Here is a 25492-nt window from a genome sequence, read left to right on the forward strand (position 1 = left end):
GTGCATACCCATTCATCAATAGTTTTTAATATCATGAGATCGAGGGAAAGAATAGGTATAAGGAATTAATCATCACCTTTGGTCACCAACCAATCCTAGCAAGAAAGGCATGTCAGCTAATGATAATTGGGCTGCTTTGTTCTTGTTCCCTGACCTTAAAGAGTTCCTCATTCAACTATGTGCCTTTCTAAAACTTTAGATGCTCTTCTTGTGTTTTTCACCTCAAAGCTATTTAACAAAACATCTTAGTCTAACTTTTAAGTTATTTTCAAAGCTTTGTTTCAGCTATGATGCACTCCAAAACCTGTGAACACATCTAACAAATTTAAAGTTAAAAGAATTTAAACTAGCTGGGCTACTGGGACTCAATTGTTTTTCTTAGTCATTAAGGAAGCCACAGCCTATATGGTTCCTCAGTAGAAACTCATGCATTTTAGCTGTGTGACACTTCCTTGTTTTATTTTTTTAATCATCAAAACTCAATTTAAGAGGAGAGAGAGCAGGATGAGAGACACCATATTAGAGGGAGCCACTATAGGTCTGAGGAGAGATCTGGCACTAGGGAGATTTCCAGAGACCTACAAGGATGACACGATCTGGCAATCCAGGTAATGGTGGAGAGGATAACCTAAAAGCCCTTCCCCTAAAATGAGATTGATGACTACTCTTTATTCGATCCTAGAGCCCTCAACCAGTGGCTGATGGAAGCAGAGGCAGATATCCACAGATATACACTGAGCTGAAATCTGGAACCTAGTTGCAGAGAGGGAGAAATGAAGATCAAAGGGGTCAGTACCAGGTTAGAGAAACCCACAGGAACAGCTGGCCTGGACAAGGGGGAGCACATGGACCCCAGATGCTGTCTGGGAGGCTAGTACAGGACTGATCCAGACCCCTGAACATGGATGTCAATAGGAGGCCTCTGCACTCCAGGGAGCCCCTGGGAGTGGATTAGTATTTTTCCCTGGTGTAAGAAGGGACTTTGAGAGCCCATCCCACATGAAGGGATACACTCTGGCCCTGGACACATGGGGAAGGGCCTAGTCCCAGGCCAGGAAGATTTGGTGGACTTTGCAGAGCCCTTGTTGAGGGCACTACCCTGCCTGGGGAGTGGAGGGTGGATGGGGTGGGGGGGGTAGGCGGGGTGGGGGAGGAGGGATGGGGATGAGGGGAGGGAGAGGGAGAGGGAGAGGGAGTGGGAGAAGGGATTTACATGTGAAACAAGCTTGTTCCCAACTTGAACTAAAAAAAAATATTAAATAACAAAAGATTGAAAAAAAACTCTATTTAAACTAACATTATTATTATCAATTAGACAGTACAGCTTAAGAAGGAGTCATCCACAAGTAAAACTGCCCAATAGAATTGGGGCATTTCCATGAGATAAACATACTACATTATAGACAGTGAGGATCTCCCCACACCCATTCACACCATTCCAGATACCAGAGAAAGATGGCAGTGGCAAGCATGTAAAAGCACAACAGAAGCAAAAGGCATTTTGGAGTCTCAGGGTTTTGCCTATCTGAGATTCACCCATTGGGGATTTTCCTCCTGATGGGGTGACACCTCAAACTTCAATTGCCATCTGCTGTTCCTCTGACATGGCCACCAGAAAGACCAAAAAAATCCCAATGAAATTGACTAATGATATTCTAATGATATGTGTAGGTCAGAGGACAACAGGTTGCTTAGGAGAGTTCACACAAGTTGTCCTCTGACCTACACATATGTACCATGGCAAATGCAAACCCACACTCACAAAAAATAAATAAATGTTAAAAAAGTTTGTGGAAAGCCTCACTGATAGAATGGTTCTGTGAGGGTCTTACAAGCTTCATGATGTGAGTTTGGTCCCTGGGACCCACATAAAAGTGGAAAGAACTAACTGACTCCACAAAGTTGTCCTCTGATTTCTCCATATGTGCTATGGCATGTGCAACCTTATGCACATAACATATACATAATTTATTAATTAATAAAACAAGAATGGATCAAGTAAAGGACAGAATATTTGAGTTTGAAGACAAGATGGAAGAATTGGAATATGAACAAGAAAAAAGATTATCCATGGCCATGCTGTGACCAGGGTCTGTGTTGATGTCAATGGCTCCTTTTACCACCAAGGGCTGTGTGGATGCCTGGTGTCTGATCAGCCACCAGAAACAACGTTGGTGTCCAACCAACATGCTATTGCTGAGGCCATACTGATCTGGGTGAGCTGAGCTGCCACAAGTGCCATGGTGACATCTAGACCTGAGCTGCTGTTGAGAGCCATGTCGGGGTTTTGTGGTCCTGTCGAAGCTGGGGTCTGTGTTGATGTCTGTGGCTTGTGTGACCACAGGACATGGGTGGGGGTAAGCATAAGAACCATGCATGATGAAATCCGAGGGCCAGGCTGAGCTGGCCCTGCCCTTCTCTGGCTCCGCCTCACGGAAGCAAGATAGCTGGCCTTGACCCTCATGGGAGAGCTGGCCCCAAAGACCCAGGCACAGGAGAGCTGGTCCATTGCCCACTGGAGAGGGCACATCTCTGAAGGAGATGGTCCCACCCCTCACCATGGGCATGGGAGAGCTGGCCATGATGGGTATGGGAGTGGGAGTGGCAGCCCCAGTGAACAAGTCTAACCAGCTCAACTACCACTGAGGCCCAAATCCAGGGTATTGGGTTGGCCCACATTAATATCTATGACCTACTGGAGCATGTGAAGGGAGTGGTCCTATGGAAAGATACTTGCAGGATCTCCATGTCTTGGGGTGGACAGGGAATATCTGAGAGTTTTGGTGAGGATTCAGTGATGATGGTGTATCAGATATCAGAGACCTTGAACCAGACCAATGACTCATTGCAATGAACATTTGCAAACAAAGCTGAAAGGAAAAAAGGATACCCTGTGTGACACACTGAGACTCCCAGTGCCACTAAGACCAATGAAAAGGTGCCAGAGAGGCAAGAAAGACAGAGGAGCAAAGTGATTTTTGTTTGTTTTTAATTAAAAAAAATTTATGGGGAGGAAGATGCTGCAAGGGTGAAGGGCAGATATGGAGGGACTGGGAAATGAGCAGAATTGGGGTGCATGATGTGAAATTCCCAAAGAATCAATAAAGAAATTATGTTAAAAAAGAAAAAATTACTAAGATAAATTACAAGAAGATACAAATGCAACTTTAAAAATATTCTGGATACTATGAAAAGACCAGATTTAAGAATCAGGTTCTCAAACAGGTCTAATTCCATTCTAAAGGCATATAAAACATTTTCAATGAAATAACAGAAAATTTCCCAAATTAGAGAGATGTAAATCCAATATAAGAAACATTTATATCACCAAGTATACAAGACCAGAGAATGTTCCTTCCTCATATTATAATTAAGCCACTAAATATACAGAACAAAAAAGAATATTGAAAGCAGCAAGAGAGAAGCAAAAAGTCACCTATAAAGAAAGGCTTGTCAGAGTAGCTGCAAATTTCTCAACAAAAACTTGAAAAGTCAGTGAGCTTGGTATGGTATTTTTCATGCTTTTTAAAGACAACACTTGCCAATTCAGACAACTAAAGCCAGAAAAGCCATCTGTTATAATTGAATGAAAAAGGAAAACTTCCTTTCCGCCGACCAATCAGAGACTAGGTGAGTGACCCCCCCTGCTTTTACCCAACTCCTGTCCAAAGCGCCATTCACCCAGATCCCCCCAGGTTTGTCCCTGCTTGAAATAGACACGCCCAGGCATGGAAAAGCTCCCTGAATATGGGTACAGGCCACTATTCCTTCCGTTCCCGGCGACCAATCCGCCAGGAGGTGAGTGATCCACCACTCTTACCCAACTCCTTATCAAAGCCCCATCCATCCCGATCTCCCCGGGCCTGCTCCTGCTTGGGGTAGACCTACCCAGGCAGTGAGGAACCCCCAGAGCCTGGAAACACCCCACTCTTCCTGTCCTGCCCCCACACACCCGATTCCTATGGAGGCCTAACTCCTTCATAGTGAGGAGACTACGAGGAGAGGCATAACCATCCAGAGCTTAAGACATTGAATTCCTGGCCCACACATACTACTGTGTAACAAGAGGAGATAGAGAGACCCTACCTGCACTCACTGGAAAAAGATATGGGAAGAAGACAGAATAAGAACTCGCTTAATAACAGAAAGACCAATATGACACTAACAGAATCTAGGGACTCCACTCCAGCAAGACCTGAAAAGCCCAACATAGGGCATGAAGAAGAGATGGACCTCAAAAATTATCTCAGCAAGATGATAGAGACCTTCAAAGAGGAAACAAGAAAATCCCTTAAAGAAATAGAAGAAAAAGCAAGCAAAAAATTACACGAAATGGAGGAAAAGACAAACCAAAAAATTCAAGAAATAAATCTCTTAAAGAATCTAAAGAAACCCAAGATAAAACAACCAAACAAGTGAAGGAAGCTCTTGAAACAGATCAAAGCATGAAAGTTGAATTGGATACAATAAAGAAAACACAGAATGAGGCGATGCTGGAAATGGAAAGACTGGATAAAGGATCAGGAACTAAAGACGTGAGTATAACTAATAGAATCCAAGAGACAGAAGAGAGAATCTCAGCTATTGAAGACTCGCTAGAGGATATACATTCATCAACCAAAGAAAACCTCAAGTCCAACAAATCCCTAACACAAAATATCCAGGAAATATGGGACACCGTGAAAAGACCAAACCTAAGAATCATAGGTGTAGAAGAAGGTGAAGAAACACTGCTCAAAGGTACAGAAAACATATTCAACAAAATCATAGAAGAAAACTTCCCCAAGCTACAGAAAGATATGCCTATGAAAGTACAAGAAGCTTACAGGACGCCAAACAGACTGGACCACAAAAAGAAGTCCCCCCGACTTAATCAAATACTCCAAATAATCAAAACTCCAAATCTACAGAATAAAGAGAAAATATTAAAAGCTGCAAAGGAAAAAGGCCAAGTAACATATAAAGGCAAACCAATTAGAATCACACCCGACTTCTCAATGGAAACTCTGAAAGCCAGAAGGTCTTGGATAGATACCCTACAAGCACTAAGGGAGCATGGATGTCAACCCAGACTACTGTACCCAGCAAAACTTTCAATCATTATAGATGGAGAAAACAAGATATTCCATGACAAAAACAGATTTAAACAATACATATCCACAAATCCAGCACTACAGAAGGTTCTGGAAGGAAAACTCCAACCCAAGGAACATAACTACATGCACAAAAACACAGGCAATAGATAATCTAATTTTGCCAAACACAAAAAAAGCAGGAGGGCAAAATCCACACACAATGACACCACCAACAATAAATCCAAAACAAACAAGAACCAACGAACAATGGACATTAATATCCCTAAATGTCAATGGTCTTAACTTACCCATAAAAAGATATAGGCTAACAGAATGGATACGAAGACAGAATCCATCCTTCTGCTGTTTACAAGAAACACACCTCAACTTCAAAGACAGGCGATACCTCAGAGTAAAAGGTTGGGAAAAGATTTTCCAATCAAATGGCCTCAAGAAACAAGCTGGTGTAGCAATCCTAATATCTAACAAATTGGACTTCAGACTAAAATCAATCAAAAGAGATGAAGAAGGGCATTTCTTACTCATCACAGGAAAAGTCCATCAAGATGAAATCTCAATCCTGAACATCTAAGCTCCAAATACAAAGGCACTCACATTTGTGAAAGAAACATTACTAAAGCTCAAACCACACATAAAACCACACACACTTATAGTAGGAGACTTCAACACCCCCCTTACGCCACTAGACAGGACCACCAGACAGAAACTTAACAAAGAAACAAAGGACCTGAAAGAAGTTATGACCCAACTGGGATTAACGGATATCTATAGAGCATTCCATCCAAACTCAAAAGAATATACCTTCTGCTCAGCACCACATGGCACCTTCTCTAAAATTGACCACATAGTAGGCAACAAAGCAAACCTCCATAGTTACAAGAGAATTGAAATAACCCCCTGTATCTTATCAGACCACCATGCATTAAAGCTAGAATTCAGCAACAATACAAATGGCAGAAAACCTGCAAACTTTTGGAAAACGAATAACACCCAATTGCACCATTCCTTGGTTGAGGAAGAAATAAAAAAATTAAAGACTTCCTAGAATCTAATGAGAATGCAGACACAACATAGCCAAACTTATGGGACATTCTGAAAGCAGTGCTAAGAGGAAAGTTCATAGCACTAAGTGCCCACATGAAGAAACTAGAGAAAAGTCACAGTAGAGAACTGATAGAACAACTGAAAGCACTAGAGCAAAAAAAAGCAAACTCATCAAGGAGGAGTAGACGCCAGAAAATAATCAACCTGAGAGCTGAAATCAATAAAGTAGAAACTAGGAAAACATTACAAAGAATCAATGAAACAAAGAGTTGGTTCTTTGAGAAGATCAACAAGATAGACAAACCTCTAGCCAAACTAACCAAAAGGCAGAGAGAGAGCACACTAATTAACAAAATCAGAAACGAAAAGGGGATATAACAACGGACACTGTGGAAATCCAGAGAATCTTTAGGTCATACTTTGAAAATCTGTACTCCACAAAATTCGAAAACCTAATGGAAATGGACAGTTTCCTGGATAAATATCACTTACCAAAATTAAATCAAGATCAGATAAACAGTTTAAATCAACCCATAACCCCTAATGAAATAGAAGCAGTCATCAAAAGCCTCCCAACCAAAAAAAGCCCAGGACCAGATGGCTTCACTGCAGAATTTTACCAGAAATTCAAACAAGAGCTGATACCAGTACTCCTCAAACTGTTCCGCAAAACAGAAGCAGATGGGATATTGCCAAACTCTTTCTACGAGGCTACAATCACTTTGATACCCAAGCCACACAAAGATAAGACTAAGAAAGAGAACTACAGACCGATCCCTCATGAACATTGATGCTAAAATACTCAATAAAATATTGGCAAATCGAATCCAAGAACATATCAGAAAAATCATCCACCACGATCAAGTAGGCTTCATCCCAGGGAAGCAAGGATGGTTCAACATACGAAAAACCATCAATGTAATCCACCATATAAACAAACTGAAAAAGAAAAACCACATGATCATCTCACTAGATGCTGAAAAAGCCTTTGACAAAATCCAACATCCCTTCATGATAAAGATCTTGGAGAGAACAGGAATAACAGGAACATATCTAAACATGATAAACACAATATACACCAAACCAATAGCCAACATCAAACTAAATGGAGAGAAACTCAAAACGATTCCTCTAAAATCTGGAACAAGACAAGGCTGTCCACTCTGCATATCTCCTCAATATTGTCCTTGAAGTTGTAGCTAGAGCAATAACACAAGAAAAGGAGATCAAAGGGATACAAATTGGAAAGCAAGAAGTCAAACTTTCACTATTTGCAGATGACATTATAGTCTACATAAGTGACCTGAAAAACTCTACCAGGAAACTCTTACAGCTGATAGACACCTCAGCAATGTAGCAGGATACAAAATTAACTCAAAAAAATCTGTAGCCCTACTGTATACAGATGATAAACTCAATGAGAAAGAAATCATGGAAACATCACCTTTCACAATATCCACAAGCAACATAAAATATCTGGGGGTAACACTAACCAAAAAAGTGAAAGACCTGTACAATAAGAACTTTGAGACTTTAAAGAAAGAAATTAAAGAAGATACCAGAAAGTGGAAAGATCTCCCATGCTCTTGGATAGGCAGAATTAACATAGTAAAAATGGCAATCCTACCAAAAGCAATCTACAGATTCAACGAAATCCCCATCAAAATCCCAACACAGTTTTTCACAGATATTGAAAGAACAATACTCAACTTTATATGGAAAAATAAAAAACCCAGGATAGACAAAACAACTCTTTACAATAAAAGAATTTCTGGAGGCATCACCATCCCTGACTTCAAGCTCTACTATAGAGCCATAGTTCTGAAAACAGCTTGGTATTGGCACAAGAATAGACAGATAGACCAATGGAATCGAATTGAAGACCCAGATATTAACCCACGCACCTACGAACACCTTATTTTTGACAAAGGTGCTAAATCCATACAATGGAAAAAAGATAGCATCTTCAACAAATGGTGCTGGCACAATTGGATTCAGACATGCAGAAGATTGCAGATTGATCCCTACCTGTCACCATGCAGAAAACTTAAGTGCAAATGGATCAAAGATCTCTCCATAAATCCAGCCGCACTGAATCTTCTAGAAGAGAAAGTGGGAATAACCCTTGAACAAATTGGCACAGGAGAACGATTCCTGAACATCACGCCAGAAGCACAGACACTGAGGTCTGCAATCAATAAATGGGACCTCCTGAAACTGAGAGGCTTCTGTAAGGCAAAGGAAACAGTCAGTAAGACAAAACGACCACCCACAGATTGGGAAAAGATCTTCACCAGCTCCACATCTGACAGAGGACTGATTTCCAAAATATGCAAGGAGCTCAAGAAGCTAGCCACCAAAACACCATACAATGAAATTAAAAAGTGGGGTGCAGAACTAAACAGAGATTTTTCAACAGAGGAATCTGAAATGGCTGAAAGACACTTAAGAAAGTGCTCAAAATCCTTGGCCATCAGAGAAATGCAACTCAAAACAACTCTGAGATACCACCTCACACCTGTCAGAATGGCTAAAATCAATAATACCAATGACAACCTACGCTTGAGAGGATGCGGAGAAGAAGGAACACTCCTCCATTGCTGGTGGGAGTGTGAACTTGTAAGACCACTTTGGAAATCAGTATGGCAGTTGCTCAGAAAAATGGGAATTAGTCTTCTTCAAGAACCAGCAATTCCTCTCTTGGGTATATACCCAAATAATGCACATTCATACAACAAGGACATATGTTCAACCATGTTCATAGCAGCATTGTTTGTAATAGCCAGAACCTGGAAGCAACCTAGATGCCCCTCAACTGAAGAATGGATAGAGAAAATGTGGTACATTTATACAATGGAGTACTACTCAGCAGAAAAAAGCAATGGAATCTTGAAATTCGCAGGCAAATGGATGGAACTAGAAGAAACCATCCTGAGTGAGGTAACCCAATCACAAAAAGACAAACATGGTATGTACTCACTCATATATGATTTTTAGACATAGAGCAAAGGTTTACCAGCCTATAATCCTCTTCACCAAAGAAACTAGAAATCATGAAGGACTCTAAGGGATAAATAGACCCCAGGAACGGGAAGTGGCATGAACTCCTGAGCTAATTGGGAGCATGAGGGTAGGGGAGAGGGTGCTGCCACAATAAGAGCACAAGAAGAAGAGTAGAGGAGAAGAAATGGAGGAGCAGAGATATTGAGTTGGGGGAAGAATAGAGGAGAGAGAGCAGGATGAGAGATACCATATCAGAGGGAACCACTATAGGTCCGAGAAGAGGTCTGGAACTAGGAAGATCTCCAGAGACCTACAAGGATGACACGATCTGACAGTCTGGGCAGTGGAGGAGAGGATGGCCTAGAAGCCCTTCCCCTAGAATGAGAGTGATGACTACTCTCTATGCTATCCTAGAGTCCTCATCCAGTGGCTGATGGAAGCAGAGACAGACATCCACAGAAATACACTGAGCTGAAATCTGGAACTTAGTTGAAGAGAGGGAGGAATGAAGAACGAAGGGGTCTGTACCAGGTTGGAGAAACCCACAGGAACAGTTGGCCTGAAAAAGGAAAAGCATATCGACTCCAGACGCTCTTTGGGAGGCCTGTGCGGGACTGATCCAGCCCCCTGATCATGGATGCCAATGGGGAGGCCCCTGCACTCCGGGAGCCTACGGAGGTGGACTGGCCTTTTGCCAGTGTGTGGGGGGGACTTTGAGAGCCCATCCCACTTGAAGGGATGCACTCTGTCTCTGGACACATGGGGAGGGACCTAGGCACAGCACAGGAAGATTTGGTGGACTTTGTGGGGCCCCTGTTGGGGGCCCAACCCTGCCTGGGGAGTGGTGGGTGGATGGGGTGGGGGGTAGGTATGTTGGAGGTGGGGGAGAAGGAATGGGGGTGAGGGGAGGGAGAGGGAGAGGGGACTTACATGTGAAACAAGCTTGTTCCCTAACTTGAATTAATGATAATAATAATAATAATAATAATAATAATAATAATAATAATAATAAAAAGTAAAAAAAAAGATAAAAGGAAAACTTCCCATGATAAATATCAGACTAAGAAATTCATGACTATTAGACTAGCTCTCCACAGGATATTTGGAATTCTTCAGACTGAAGAGAAAGACAAACACATACATGAGGCTACAGGGAAGAACAAGCATTTGAATAACAGACAAACAAGTGATAGAGGAGCAGGAAAAAGAAGGAAGCTTTACAAAATCAACTAAGTGACAGGTAATAATAAGCACATTCCAATAATAAATAATTATCTCAATTACTCCACCAAAAACAGACTATTAGACTAGATTAAAAGGCAGTGTCTGACTATTTGTTGTCTCCAAGAAACACACATTACCATAAAAGACAGATACTTCTTTAGGGTAAAAGGATGAAAAAATATTACAAGAAATACAACTAGTAAGCAAACATAAATTCTAATAGCTGACAAAAAAGAATTTAAGGCAAAGTCAGTAAGAAGATACAAAGGAGATCACTTGACACTGATTATAAGAACAGTCTGGCAAGAGGGCATTACAATAGAATTGTATATGCAACAAACATTATTGTATATTGTATGAAATTTCACAAAACAAACACTACTATAGGTAAAGTCACAGATTGCAAAGTCCAGCATTGCAATAATGGTGGTTAACTTCAATACGCTATTCTCACCAGTAGGCAGGTCATCTTGACAGAAACTAAACAGAAACATTGAAGGTAAATGATGTCATAGCTCAAATGGACTTAAAAGACAACTGAAACTAGAATCTACAGCTCTAGAGAAGCCAGGTAACAAGGAGGACCCTAAGGGACACATGGATGGTCCTGGGAAGGGAAATTAGATGAGATCTACCGGGTAAACTGGGGGTGAGGGGTGTTAAGGGGAGGAGAGGGAGAGATGAGAACATGAGGGAACAGGATGGTCTAGGGGAAGGGGAGAGATGCAGTGGAAGAGCAATAAAAGAGATAATCTTAGTAGAAAGAGCCACTATGGGGTTGAGGGTGAAACCTGGTGTTAGGGTAATTCCCAAGAATCCACAAGGATGACCCCAGCTAAGACTCTTAGCAATAGTGGAGAGGATGTGTGAACTGGCCTACCCCTGTAAATAGATTAGTGGCTACCCCAACTGTCATCATAGAGCCTTCATCATCGGAGGCACTGATAATGATTCACGGGACTAGGCTCAAATATAGGTTAAATATAATTTATTTTGGGGAGAAGTCACTTACACAAGAAGCAGATGGCCACCGCAGGTTCCTGCTCTTAAGGATCCCCACAGGCTGCTTGCACCCGACCGGATGCAAGAGAGAGCCACCTGCCCAGACCCCCAGACCTAAACTCACTCTCCATCCTGTCCGCACCTGTGATCACGCCCAGTGCTACAGGTGCAGGCAGGGTGGATATCTCATTACATTAATCCACTAATTGATGGAAGCAGACACAGAGATCCACAACCAAGAACCAGGACAAGCTCTGAAAATCAGTCAAAGAGAGGGAAGAGGGAATATGTGAGCAAAGAAGGTTCAAGATCATGATGAAGAAATCTATAGAGGCAGCTAAACCAAGCTTGTGGAAACTCATAAACTCTAGACCTACAACTGTGGAGACTCCAAGGAACTGAACTAGGCCCTCTGTATGTGGGAGACAGTTGTGAAGCTTGGGCTATCTGAGGGGTCCCTGGCAGTAGGACCAGTTTCAATCTTTGGGGCATGAGCCAGCTTGTTGGAGGCCACTCCCTATGAGGGGATGCCATGTTCAGCCTCAACACATGGGAGAGGGCCCTGGCACTGCCCCAACCTATTGTGACCGACTTTGTTGAGTCCTCATGGGGGCCCTTACCTGTGAGGAGGAGTTGACTGGAGGAGTGGTCTGTGGGAGAGGCAAGGGGGGCAGGAGAAGGGATGAGAGGGAGAACTGTGGTTGGAATGTAAAATGAAATTTAAAAGAATAAATGAATTATAAAAAAGACATCTAAAAGCAAACCATCCAAACACTTCAGAGTATACATTCTTCTCAGTAACCCATACACTTTCTCTAAAATAAATCACATGAAGACAAAAACATGTCTTACTAAATATAGGAAAATTGCAATAATTTCTTACATTCTAGCTGATCACAGTGGAGTAAGACTACAAATCAACAAGAGAAACTATAGAACAGACACAAACTCGTAGAGATTAAATAACAAACTGATACTTTGAAGCAGGGTATCATGTAGTCCATATTAATCAATAACTCGTTATGTAGCTGAGGCTGTCCTTCAACTCCTGATCTTTCTGCTTCTTCCTCCTAAGACATAGGATTACAGGTATGTACCACCATGCCCACCATAAACAACACACCATTGTATGATGGCTAGTCCTTTGAAGAAATCAAGGAATTCAAGAAATTACTAGAAATGAATGAAAACACAATATTCTAAAACCCAGGGATAGGATGAAAGTAGTCCCAGAAGTGAGTTTATAGGTCTAGGGCCTATATTAAGAAAGCTGAGGGATCTCAGGGTTGGGAAAATAGCTCAGTTGGTAAAGTGCTTGCTGTGGGAGCCTAGGGACCTGAGTTTGTAGCTCTTATCATCTGTGAAAAAAAAAAAAGAGCGACGTGCAGTGGCCCATGCTATAATCTCAGAGCTGAGAAGGCAGTGATAGGAGGAGGACCCTGGGATCTAGCTAAATTGGAAAGCTCCATGTTCAGTGAAATCCTCTTCACCCAAAATAGGATGAGGAATGACAGAGGAAGACACTGGACATCAACCTCTGGCCTCCAGACATGAATGAGCACAATTCCCTGTCCCCTTTCCTGTAAAATTGGAGATCTCAAATAAATAACTTAATATGGTCCTTGGAAAAAGAACAGGCTAAACCCAAAATCAATAGATGGAAAGGAAAGAAATAATCAATATCAGGGTAAAGGAAGGCAAGGTGGCTTATTGAGTCAAAGCTCTTGCTTTACAAACCTGACAATCTAAGTTTGATGATACTTGGAATTCACATAAAGGTAGAAAGAGAATAAACTCCACAAAATGTCATACACACTATAGAAATAAGTAAAATAACAATAAAAGATTTGTTTAAAAATTAGAGATGAGGCCAGGTGGTGGTGGCACACGCCTTTAATCCCAGCACTCAAGAGACAGAGGCAGGCAGATCTCTGTGAGTTCCAGACCAGCCTGCTCTACAAGAGCTAGTTCCAGGACAGCCTCCAAAGCCACAGAGAAACCCTGTCTCGAAAAACCAAACCAATCCAAACCAAACCAAAACAAAAAATTAGAGATGAAAAGGAGCTATTTTGAGCTAAGGAAATGCAGAACATCACTAGGCTAAACCTTAAAAATACATGCTTCACCAAACTGGTAAATCTAAAATAAATGGATGAATTTCTAGATGTATATGATCTACTAAAAAGTAAACCAAAATGAGACAAATAATTTAAACAAATCTATGACAAGTTATAAGATTGAAGAAGCATTAATAATAATAAAACTCCCAAGACTAAAAAAGTTAATGCCTGGATGGCATTCACTGCTGAATTCTACCAGCTCTTCAAAGGAAAACTAATACCAATGCTTTTCAAATTGTTCTATGAGTTAGGAAAGGAGATAGGCATAACAGGCGTAGGTAAGGGATTTCTGAATAGACTCCAATTGATCAGGAAATGAGGCTAACTACTGAAAGATAGGACTTCACAAAAACTTAAAAGCTTTCATATAGCAAAAGAAAGCCAAATGAGAGAAGAGTTAGCCCACAGAATGGGAGAAAATATTTTAGAATTATACATCTGACAGAAGGTTAATATCTAGAATATACAAAGAACTAAAAACAAAATGAAACAAAACCAAAGATAAAACTAACAAGAAAACAAACAACTCAACCAAAAAAATGGGCTAGAAGGATGGGAAGGAGTGCTGTGAAAGGGTGTGTTCTGTGCATGACATATCTGGTGCATCCAGGAACTCACAGGAGAAGCAGCTACCTGCAGAAGACGGGGAGCATAAACATTCCATCCATAGTAAGGTGAGGAACTTGTATGGACCCACATCTTCCTGAGGAACTACAGGCAGTTAGAGGTTGCTGAGGGAGGATGAGTCATATTCTTCAGTGGTATAGGCTGTAGTAAGTTGCCCTTGCTCAAATAAATAACCATACTCAGACAAACAACCCTAACTAAATTCAGTATCACACACACACACACACACACACACACACACACACACACACACACTTGTGCGCACACAGGAGTGACATGAAAGTAGGAGGGGGAAGGAGGTAACAGAACAATATGATCAAAGTATTTTATATGTAACATAAATATGCATAAAATTGTGAAATAAATACAAATTTAAGGATGTGTTAGGAGATGGACAGAGTTATAAAGAGAAAAAATACAAAATGACCAATAAATATTTAAAAATGTGTTCAATATCACCAGGGAAACAAATTAAAACTACACCAAGAGTCAATTTCAAAAGCCCAGTTAAAATGGCAATTATCACCAGGCAATGGTGGTACACGCCTTTAATCCTAGTACTTGGGAGGCAGAGATAGGAAGATCCCCGTGAGTTCGAGGCCAGCCTGTTCTACAGAGTGAGTAACAGAACAGCCAGGGCTACACAGAGAAACCCTGTCTAAAACAAACAAACAAACAAAACCCCCCAATAAACCAAAAGAAAACACCAAAGACAAACAAAAAGAATGCTGTTACCAAGAAAACAAATGATAAGAGATGCTGGTGAAGATATAGAGAAAGGGCTAATCTTACTGAATGTTAGTTCACAAATGTGTACAGGGGAGACTTCTCTGTGTAGCCTGGTCCCACTTGGCCTGTTTCTCTCCACCCACTGGGTCCCCGCAGCTGCTTTTAGGCCACAACACTAGTGTGCAGTTTTCTCAAAAAGCTAAGAATACAACCACCTTAACTCTGATATAGTACCCCTGAAAAAATACCCAACAGGTTCTACACCCTACTACAAAGGCACTTGCTCATCTTATTCTTGTTATTTGCAATTCTTTTACAATAGCTAAAAAATGGAATCAGCCTAGTTATTAACAAATGCACAGGTAATATAATTGTGGTTCATACACATATGGAATTTTATTCACCCATTAAAAATGAAATCATCCAACTTGCAAGAAATTGAATGGAGCTGTAAAATATATTAAGTGAAGAAAATAAAGGTTCAGAAATAAAAACCTAACATGTCCAATATTTTAAAAATTACCTAATTTATATATAGATATATTTACATGGGAGTTAGTTTAGGTAGATTCCAGTAAAATAGAAAGAGGCCAGAGAAGAGAAAAAAAGCTTTAAGGAAGAGGAGTGGGGTGACAGAATACAAGTGATATGAAAATAAAAGGAGGCAGGGATGCAGGAGATGATAGGGTTAAAGTGGGGATAGCTGTGAAAAAGGGAGAGCAGGGAAGAAAGCAATGAAAGAGCAAGTTTGTATGAAAATGCCACAAGAAAATAAGCTACATTGCATGCTAAAATTCAGAAAATTAGACCAATTAAATGCTCTGAGACTATACTTAAGTAATTTAATTTTCTTCCATGTCCTAAATTGTCTTAAATTAGTTTGGACTACTCAAACATTTAAATTCCAGAACTTCTCCACAGAAGCACACAGATGAGAAAACCTGGCAGTTTTTGCCATAGTCAAAAGTAAAGTCAGATGAAAAAAATATTTGCTAATTTTTATTTTGTCCGTAACATGTAAACACTCTTTCCTTCAGCAACTGGGAAACAATCCAACCATGAGACTAATACACGACACAGAGTATTGAAACACTGAACTTTTAAGGGCAAAATTCCAATTATTCAAAACAGGAAAACGCCTGTGACTTTTCTTGTATCCAGTAACATGTTAGGATTCACGACTTCTTCCTCGTCCTCGCTTGACAACAGCCACAAACTCTAGGCGCTGGATATTTCTCATCACCAGGGAGAGCTGGTCAAGAAAAGTGTTGATGGAAATGCGAAAGAGCACAGGGTCTTCAGTAGTCCACCTACTAAAATTGAGAGAAAGAGACACCGTCAGGGAAATGATGAGGGATCTGTTCAGGTCCACCACGCCATGCCTTCCTGCCACCAGTGTCTATATTAGGGCAGCCCTAGAGTGCACACTGCCTCCCAATCCTGAGGCCACCCCTACTCCAGACTTTTGGAATACTGACACAGACAAGGTACTGTCATTCACAGTGAACTCCTGCAGAACTATCACTTGCTGGCGACGGGCATTGGAGACCAGGGACCTGCGGGCCATGTCTGCCTCCACTGCAGACCTGAAAGGGACTGTTACAGAGCTGGGGGGAGATAAGGTTAAGTCACCATCCACTACTTAGTTTCCCTTTGCCTGGATACATTTCCTAGGCCTGTCTGGCAATGAGCCCTCCTGTCACCTCCCACCTCTCCAGTGATTCAGGTCTTCTATACCCTTCAACCCTCTCAGGCAAGCAGTCTCCTTGTCCTGTCAGGATGCCAACCGCTGCACTGGACTGACCACACTACAAACATCTGGCCTTTTTCTAGTTAGCTGTGCACCATGACCCCAAAGACTTCCATGGAAGTTTTAGCCTCCCTATGTTCCAGTAGCCCCTGCCAAGGGTCTGTCTCTTGGGAAAGGATACAACTCCAGGAGACGATTTCCAGTTGTTGAGGCAGTATCTCCGCTGGGTCCAGGGACGAGTGGTGGCTGCTCACTGTGGGGAACGACAGCTGCCTCCTCAGCGGCTGCACCGGACCCTACAGGGCTCCCCGGGCTGGGGCTGCCTGGAGCAGAGTGGCTACCAGGGGCAGCTGGGCTACAAGGGGCAGCTGGGCTACTGGCATCTTGTGGGCCACTCTGAGGGAAGTTGCCACGGTCACCTTCAGTCGCCGAACTTTCAGAGCTAGCCTGGGCTTCGGGAGCTTGAGGACTCTGCTGCCCATTCTCGTCGCCTCCTTCAGCCACTGCTCTCCCATCGAGGCCCTCATCAGGGTCCTGCATGACTCTTCTGGCTTTCCTCTCAGCAACCCAACCCCGCCACTAACACAACCTTACCGCTCAAACTCGGCAGAGAAAAAGGAAGCCTTTGTGCCAAGTGCAGCGGGGGTTAACACACGGAACAGCACGTGAGGCCCACTGCGCATGTGCAAACAAGATCTCGCGAGGATTGGTTTCCACTAAACTAGCAGTCTGTTCAGACTCGCAGAGGTGGGGGCGTCTCTGAGAACTCAAAACCAACAGCTCTCTCACATAGCTCCTTCCCAGGGGGCTTGTACTAATGGGGCCCGCCAATATATGTTTCCTCCAAGCTGCCCCACCCACGAGTGGCACTGATCCCAGCAAGCCTGAGGCTTCTGGAACCTCAGCCCGGCCACAGGAGTGGATGGGTGGTGCTACCTGGGTATTCAGAGAGCCTGTGCAAGCTGACTGATCAGTGTCCCGAATACCCTGACTTGTTAGGACCCTGCTATGATGGTTCCGCCCAACTGCCCCGCCCAAATGGTTCCACCTGGACCCACAACATCTTCACACACAATTCAGTGCTCTTCAGCTGGGCATGGCCTAGTGATACTGATTAGTGTGACGGAAAGTGTAAGCTCATCACAGCCCTCGATTACTGTGCTCCACAAGCAGGGTGGGCTTATAGAAACCATCTGCCATAGCAGCAGCCTCTGTTTGGAGCCCAGCACACAATCTCACCATTTGTCATGTGGAAGAGATGTATTTACACTCTCATTGAAGCTATGAGTGCTTTCAGGGGTAGAGTTTCTCCCGTGTTTCCCACCTGGTGGGAATTGTCTGCACAATTGTGTTTCTTGCCTGGAGGCATTCAGGTTATGAGGGACTGTGGGTTCCTCTTAGGTGTGGAAGAAGGGCAAGCAAGCAAACATGAAGGCCGAACACCAAGATGCTGCCGCTGCTGCTTCTGCAGTTGGGGATGAAGTACAAGGATATTCGGGCTAGGTCCTGCAGCCACAGAGTGAACCATTGCCTTGTTGGTTTCTATGAGGGAGGAGCCTCAATCTATGGTCCTCTATCATACTCAGAGGTACTTCATATTCCTGCCAAGAGCGGAGATACCCTACCTATCAGGTTCCAGAGGGCATGGTGGACCAGTATCCAGATGACATCCGTTGCCAGGCCTATGTGGATATTCTTGACAATGGTCTGTTCCACTGACCAAGTTAGAGCGGGATAGATGCCTCAGGCAGACGGCTAGGATCAAGCTTTTTTATTATGTATCCTATTCAGTATAGTCATGTGAATGGGGGATGTTTGGTGGTGTGCACAGCTTTATCACCTACACAGGCAGTCCTGGCGGAACACCTCTAGGGAACCAATGGGAAAGCAGTCAACTTGGGGTTGGTGCAGTGGGGTTGAGACCTCAGACGTGGGCGGTGCCAAATTTCGGGCAGAAACCTGAGTGCAGCTCTGGAGTATCCAGGTGTTGTGTGAGAATGTTTCTGGGGACATGTGAATAAATGTATTCTACAATACAGGGAATGGACACACCCCAAAGTAAGGATACCACAAAAATCCAACTTGGTGAACCAACAAGTTATTTTATTGGGGTTAGTTATAGAAGAAGAAATGGCTCAAAGATACTTGTGACACCAAAATCCACCCCGGCATTGCTGACAGCTCTAGAAACCTGAAGTGCAATACACAATGTGCAGTCAGCTTAATACGTCAGGAAGTGTCTTTTTCGGGTTGCTCAGGTGGTCTGAGCTTCTTCCAAGGAGCTTGGCTGAATTCTGCTTCATTTATGTGGCTCATGTGGTCTGAGCCTCTTCTTTGTGGCTCAGCTTTTTTGAGATATTCTCTGAGCTGTCTTTACAGCTTATGTATGCTTGAGGAAGGAGAGGGACTAGTCAATTTCAGAGACCTCCTGAAGTTTTTGGAGTTATTTTCTTCCCAACTTTAAGAAGCTTCCTTGCAGGATGGAATTTTCACCTCTCTTTTAACAGCCACCGTCTTAACAAAAAACATTCCCTACAAGTTGGAGGTTTTATATAAAAGGAAATTGTCATACAGGTATCAGGGTGATTGGGCGGCCCAAGATATGGGCAACATCTGTATCAGATTGTGCCTTAACCAGACCTTCAATACCATCTTCCTCTTGGTACCATTCCCATCATGTATGAAAATAGAGACACTCTTCCAGTATCTGGTCCTACAGGACCAGCCCCTTCAAAGTGCAGTAAGGATAGAATCCACAGTGTCTGCTGGCATATTGGTGATGTCAGAACAGAGAGGGGTATGGATGACCCATGGTGGCCTGTGGCTAGGTTAACTCTGTATCAGTGACGTCCTTATGAGATGTCATGGTGGCCTGTGGCAGAGTTAACTATGCATCAGTGACGTCCTTATGAGATGTCAGTGGGATCATCCAAGAAGGGATAGGCTGTAAGAATATACCCTGATGCTAAGGGCCTGTTTGCAGCAAATGTATTACCAAATACCTTTCTCATCCCTGCTCAATCCTTGAGTTAGGGAATAAACAGTCTCATTATTGCTCCCAATGTACCTAGAATTACGCACTTGGCAGAACAATATGTTCTTTCCAATGGACTTAAAGTTACATATTGTGCAACTTTTGTATTACTTCCTCTTCCTTAAAGTTGTATATAAGCATGCTGAGAAATAAAGTGGGGCCTGCAGTATTCACTCACTGACAGTCCTTCTGAATTTATCTTCTGTCTCTGTCTTTTCTTAATCCTTACTCCCAACTCAGGTGCTGTTTGGACTGCACTGGCAGGTACTGGCAACCTGATTTTTTTCTTGTTGTGAAAGATTAATAGATTATCCATGGTCACCTGAAACAGAACACAAGTTATATCACGTATGGCTCAGGAAAATGGCAGAAGGGAGCCCATAGTATCTGCAGTAGGATAACCTTATCTTTTATGGTAACAATTTGCCATTTCTGCATTTTCCTTCTTTCTGAGTAGCTCTCGAAAGAACTCTGGTTTAAGGTCATTCCCAGTACACCATATTCTACAGGAGTGCTGCCTGAGGAGGTAGAGAAGTCTGGGAGCAAGGCTGAAGCCATGAAAAAATAGAATTGATTTTCCATGTTCACCTACTTTCTTAACAAAGCCCTCTAGACTTACCGACTTACCTTTGGGTGGGGACTCTCCAGGTGTGACATTGCCCTGGGGCATGGCCAAGTACTGAGACTTTCACAGAATTTGACATGTCTTGGTCTTAGAGTTTCCAGTGTTGCCGAATCCATAATGCATAAGCAGGCAAGATGGTTCTGGCTTGTTTCCTGGATGCTAAAACATGAATTTCTGGTTTGGATTCTTGTCATCTCCCAACCCCAGCTTGGGTGAGTTAGAGAATAAGGACTGAGAAGTAAAACATATAAATTCATGAGGACTTTTTCCCTAGATTAACCAAGAAGGCCACTGGAGCACTGAGAAATTCCAGGACCATTTTTAGGAAGGCAGTAAAAATTAAGACCAGCTCAACCATTAAGGTATTGGATAGCTCCAAAGAGTTTCCAACCCCACCTTCTTCCCCAGGTTCCTTTCTTCCCATTTGCTCAATGAAGATTCCCTCAAAGTGTAAAGTGTTGAGAAAATATAACAATACATAATAATCATTTAAATCTATTGAAATCACTTCAAAAGAAAATTACGACAGTCTTGAAGCATGTGAACAAAATGAGTAGGAGACAGCTTGAGATGATAAAAGGTAAGGGAGAAAGGATGAGGTATACTCACATGGTCGTTTGGAACCAACTCTTTGTTTGGGTTAGCATCTTCCTGGTGGTTTAGTTCAGTCTCCTTTGTTCTGCTTGCCAGCAGTTTTTCCCAGCATAGTGCTTTGGCTGTTTAGGTTCAGAGGGTTTTTTTTTCTTCAGATTTCCCTGTCACAGAAAAACCTGAAATTGGAGGGAAGGTGGTTGGTGTTGGGAGGTATCCTGACAGATAGACTTGAGGCTTTCCCCTTGTGACCATTTTTGAGATACTGTCACAAAGGGATTTCTACTCCTGGGGAGTCTTCTTTTGGGGGGTAGCATGAGGCAGATGGCTAGGCTTGCTTGGTCTTTTCCCACAGGCCACATTCGAAATTTCTTGGTTGATGACTTAGAACAAGAGACACTGACATTTCCAATAAGCTTGCTTTGAATGACTGCAGTTAATGCTCAAGGAACAGAAGACTGAAAAGCACCTGACCCTTCAAAGGTGCTATGTCTAGGCATGTTCCCCAAACCCTCCATTACACAAGACTTGGTTTTGTGTCCTTCTTCATATAAAATTCCCACTTTCTTCATATGTATTCCAGGAAACTCATCTGATGAAAGGTCAGAGGACTCTGGGTCTATGGGTAGCTGGCAAGGTGAAGGTGGTCACTGGAGACCAATGGTGATATTTAATCTACTTCATTTTCATAGTTCTCTATTACTGATCTTCTCTGAATCTACTGAACAGGATGACATTAAGACATCTTCATCCAGGGTACCACCCCCTCCACAAGACCTCCCCGATGAGCCATACATTCCCAGGAGATCTCCCCCAAAGAGCTTCCCTGTTTTCACCAATGAAGGAAATCTTCATCCTGCTAACCCTGAAAACTGTCTAAGGCTCCAACTTCTCTAGGACTGCCCACTTAGGGCATCTTTCCCTTCATATTGCTTGCCCCCTGGATTCTGTCACACGGGCTATTCTGATTCTGCTGCTGTACCCTGGGCCAAGATATGCTCCCTAAAAGACAGCTCAACATCTGAGGAACTCATGTTGAAAACAAATCTTGGCATTCTACCAAGGTGATTACCAGCTGCTGGCAGCACTGACAGCCTCCACCTTCGAAGCCTTTGTATAAAAGGTAGTATCAAGACTTGAGAAGCACACATGTGCTTTACATCTCACCAATCAGTGTGCCTGCTCTTTGAAGACGTTGCCAATCAGAGTTCAGCAATGTTACCAGGGAAACTAGCTGTTGACTAGGTGGTTGAATGCCTTGGTAAGGGGACAAACTAGAGTTCCGACATTAAGGTGGTGGTCCTGTCTCTAGCTGAAGTTTTCTCCTCAGATCTTCTGTTCTGGCCATCTGGTTCTCTTGGGCTTATGAGGAGTAAAGGCAGTGATGTATAAGATGTACTCTAGGGAAGAAAATAGCTTTAAGACTATATTCCCAAAGTAGGCTAACAGCACACCAGGTGAACATATAGGGGATGCAAACAACTTCTGAATGGAGGTTAGTACCACTTTTCAGATGTATCCAATCACAAGACCTCACATAGGTCGTTGTTGAGGGAAAGTTTTTCTATCCTATATGTAAAATAATCCTCTTGGCTATACATTCTGTTCAGTTTGTTGTTTGGCTGGATTGGGGTCACAGATGATACTTTGCCAACCTCAGAGTTAACACAGAGGAGAATGAATTCTAAGCCTCAACGATCACTAATTCATAGGCACAAACTAAAGACACAATTCATTTTTATACACCATGTGTATGTAAGATAAAGAGCACAGCATGTGTGAACATGCCATCCCCAGAGAGAAGATGCTTAGGAGAAGAAACCCTTTGGTGATGGTGCCTCAATAACGGTCAAGAGAAATCTCAGGGCTATCTCTCAGAATATCTTCCAGCATAACTACTTTCCCTCCAATCTTAGGTTTTCTAGTGACTGGGAGAATTCAGAAAACTCCTTTGGTCCCTTCTGAACCTAAGTAGTCAAAAGCACAGTGCTGGAGGAAACTGTGGCAAGTAGAGCAAGCACTTGAACTGGGCTGTCAAGGATATGAGGGGCCAGAGCTTCTGAACACTCACCACAGGGGTGTAATTTGGATGAGATTCTTGGAAATTAAAGCACTTAGCCTTTTTGCAGTTTTATAAACCCTGTAAATAAACATTATTTCAGGCCGTGCCCGGGGTTCGGGTGGAGGGCTGGACTGAGGGGCAGGGCCGAGGAGCAGCTCGCATAGCAGGTGCCACGGAGGCCTAGGCCGGAGGCCTAGGCCGGAGGCCGGCTCGTGGGCCGGGCTGTCTGGGGACTGCGGGGCGCAGAGCCACGAGAAGCCAGGTCAGCCGCGCTTGACCCGCACTCCCGGGCGTCGAGCGCCCCGAGAAGGCTGGGCCCGGCGGCTGGTGAGGGGCTGCGGCTGGGCGTGGGGAGGGCGCGCAGCGGCGGCGAGCTGACCGGAGTTGAACCGCGTGCGTGAGGGGCAGCGCGGAGCCAGGCGACGCCGGCCATCATGTCTTGAGGACTGGAGCGCCCTGCCCTGGTCCATCAACAGTGATGACTACGAGCTGCAGGAGGTGATCGGGAGTGGAGCAACTGCTGTGATCCAAGCAGCTTATTGTGCCTCCAAAAAGGAGAGAGTGGCAATCAAACGGATAAACTTTGAGAAGTGTCAGACTAGCATGGATGAACTCCTGAAATTCAAGAAGAAATTCAAGCCATGAGTCAATGCCATCACCCTAATATTGTGTCTTACTACACGTCTTCTGTGGTAAAGGATGAACTGTGGCTGGTCATGAAGCTGCTGAATGGAGGTTCTGTTCTGGATATTATTAAGCATATTGTGGCAAAAGGGGAGCATAAAAATGGAGTCCTGGATGAACCTACCATTGCTACAATCCTCCAAGAAGTCTTAGACGGATTGGAATACCTACATAAGAACGAGCAGATTCCCAGAGATGTGAAAGCCGGAAACATTCTTCTAGGAGAAGATGGCTCTGTACAGATTGCAGATTTTGGTGTTAGTGCTTTTCTAGCGACTGGTGGTGATATTACTAGAAATAAAGTGAGGAAAACGTTTGTTGGCACCCCTTGCTGGATGGCACCTGAAGTTATGGAGCAGGTTCGAGGTTATGATTTTAAAGCTGACATCTGGAATTTTGCCATCACGGCGATTGAACTGGCCACAGGGGCAGCTCCTTATCATAAATATCCACCAATGAAGGTATTAAAGCTGACACTCCAGAACGATCCTCCGTCTTTGGAAATTGGTGTTCAAGATAAAAAATGCTGAAAAGGTATGGAAAATCATTTAGAAAAATGATTTCACTGTGCCTTCAAAAGGATCCAGAAAAAAGACCAATGGCAGCAGAACTGTTGCGGCACAAGTTTTTCCAGAAAGCAAAGAATAAAAAATTTCTTCAAGAAAAAATATTGCAGAGAGCACCTACCATTTCTGAAAGATCTAAAAAGGTTCGGAGAGTACCATGCTCCAGTGGCCGTCTCCATAAGACAGAGGATGGAGGCTGGGAGTGGAGTGACAATGAATTTGATGAGGAAAGTGAGGAAGGGAGAGCAGCAATTTCACAACTCAGGTCTCCCCGAGTGAAAGACTCACTGTCCAATTCTGAGCTCTTCTCAGCAGGCGACTCCATGGGCACTTTGCTCCAAGTTCCCGAACAAATTTTTGCTCATCTACCTCAGCCAGCTGTCCAGATGCCTACACAGCCTGCTCAAGTATCTCTCCTGCCCCCTGCAGAGCCAGCAAAAACAGCACAGGCTCAGTCTCCAGCAGACCACTCCACGGAGACCAAGGTCCCTATCAGTCTCATGCTGAGGTTAAGAAATTCCAAAAAGAACTAAATGATAATTCGATTTGAATTTACTCCTGGGAGAGACACCGAGGAGGGGGTCTCTCAAGAGCTCATTTCTGCTGGCCTGGTTGATGAAAGGGATTTAGTAATAGTGGCAGCTAATTTGCAGAAAATTGTGGAGGGACCTCAGTCAAATCGATCTGTCACTTTCAAACTGGCATCTGGTGTTGAAGGTTCGGGTATTCCTGATGTTGACAAACTAATAGGATTTGCCCAGCTCAGGATCAGCTAAACCACAGCCCTGGAAGAGTCAGCCTAAGGAGGTGCCACACATGGATATCTGTTGCTTCTGTTGGCCTGAACCTACAACTGCCAAAGAGCCCAGCAACAAACTTCCTGGCTTGGAGCTTTAGACCTTTATTTATATTCTTCTCGCCATCACCCCCACCCTTTCCACAAGGAAAGAGAAGTTGGATCGCCAGTGGCCAGCATCCCCTCAGAGAGTTCCGTTAGTAGATATGCTGCTCATGCCCCCTCTTCCTCCATCTGAGAAGCAGCTGGTGTGCCTCAGGGCCCAGGATGGAAATCTCTCAGCTTACTCTTGCCTTACTACACAGTGGCCGAGCGGGCAGTAACAGCTGCATTGGCCATCCTCATCTTGCCTGCTCTCCGTACCTGCTGGGGCCTGAGCATCTTGGGGTATCTCTTTAACACTGAAGTAGCAATTAAAAGTTGATTGTTCAGCTGGAGTCCAGAGAATTTAATTAGTGTCTTTTCTTTGTACCTGATGCAACTTCTAGCAACCTTTGTTAGGAAAAAGCACAGCCTCGGTGGAGGCAGCCTAAGCTCTT

General features: G+C 43.4%; 2 protein-coding genes across 2 annotated transcripts; one reads left to right on the plus strand and one right to left on the minus strand.

Annotated features, from left to right (window-relative positions):
• Positions 1-16013: 16013 nt before the first annotated feature.
• Positions 16014-17135, minus strand: LOC100753493 (EKC/KEOPS complex subunit LAGE3). The gene is made up of 3 exons (XM_027433677.1): positions 16777-17135; positions 16324-16452; positions 16014-16158 (listed from the first exon to the last, which is right to left on the minus strand). The coding sequence occupies exons 1-3, from the start codon at positions 17133-17135 to the stop codon at positions 16014-16016; spliced, it is 633 nt and encodes a 210-aa protein (XP_027289478.1).
• A 6210-nt stretch (positions 17136-23345) lies between these two features.
• Positions 23346-25246, plus strand: LOC100767231 (serine/threonine-protein kinase OSR1-like; the record flags this gene model as incomplete). Its single annotated transcript, XM_035450096.1, is given in 3 exon segments — positions 23346-23528; positions 23531-24110; positions 24113-25246. Coding segments are annotated over 3 exon segments (1584 nt in total), but the record flags the coding sequence as incomplete, so codon positions are not given.
• Between the last annotated feature and the right edge of the window lie 246 nt (positions 25247-25492).

Source organism: Cricetulus griseus, chromosome X (assembly GCF_003668045.3).
Source record: "Cricetulus griseus strain 17A/GY chromosome X, alternate assembly CriGri-PICRH-1.0, whole genome shotgun sequence".
NCBI classification, from domain to species: domain Eukaryota; kingdom Metazoa; phylum Chordata; class Mammalia; order Rodentia; family Cricetidae; genus Cricetulus; species Cricetulus griseus.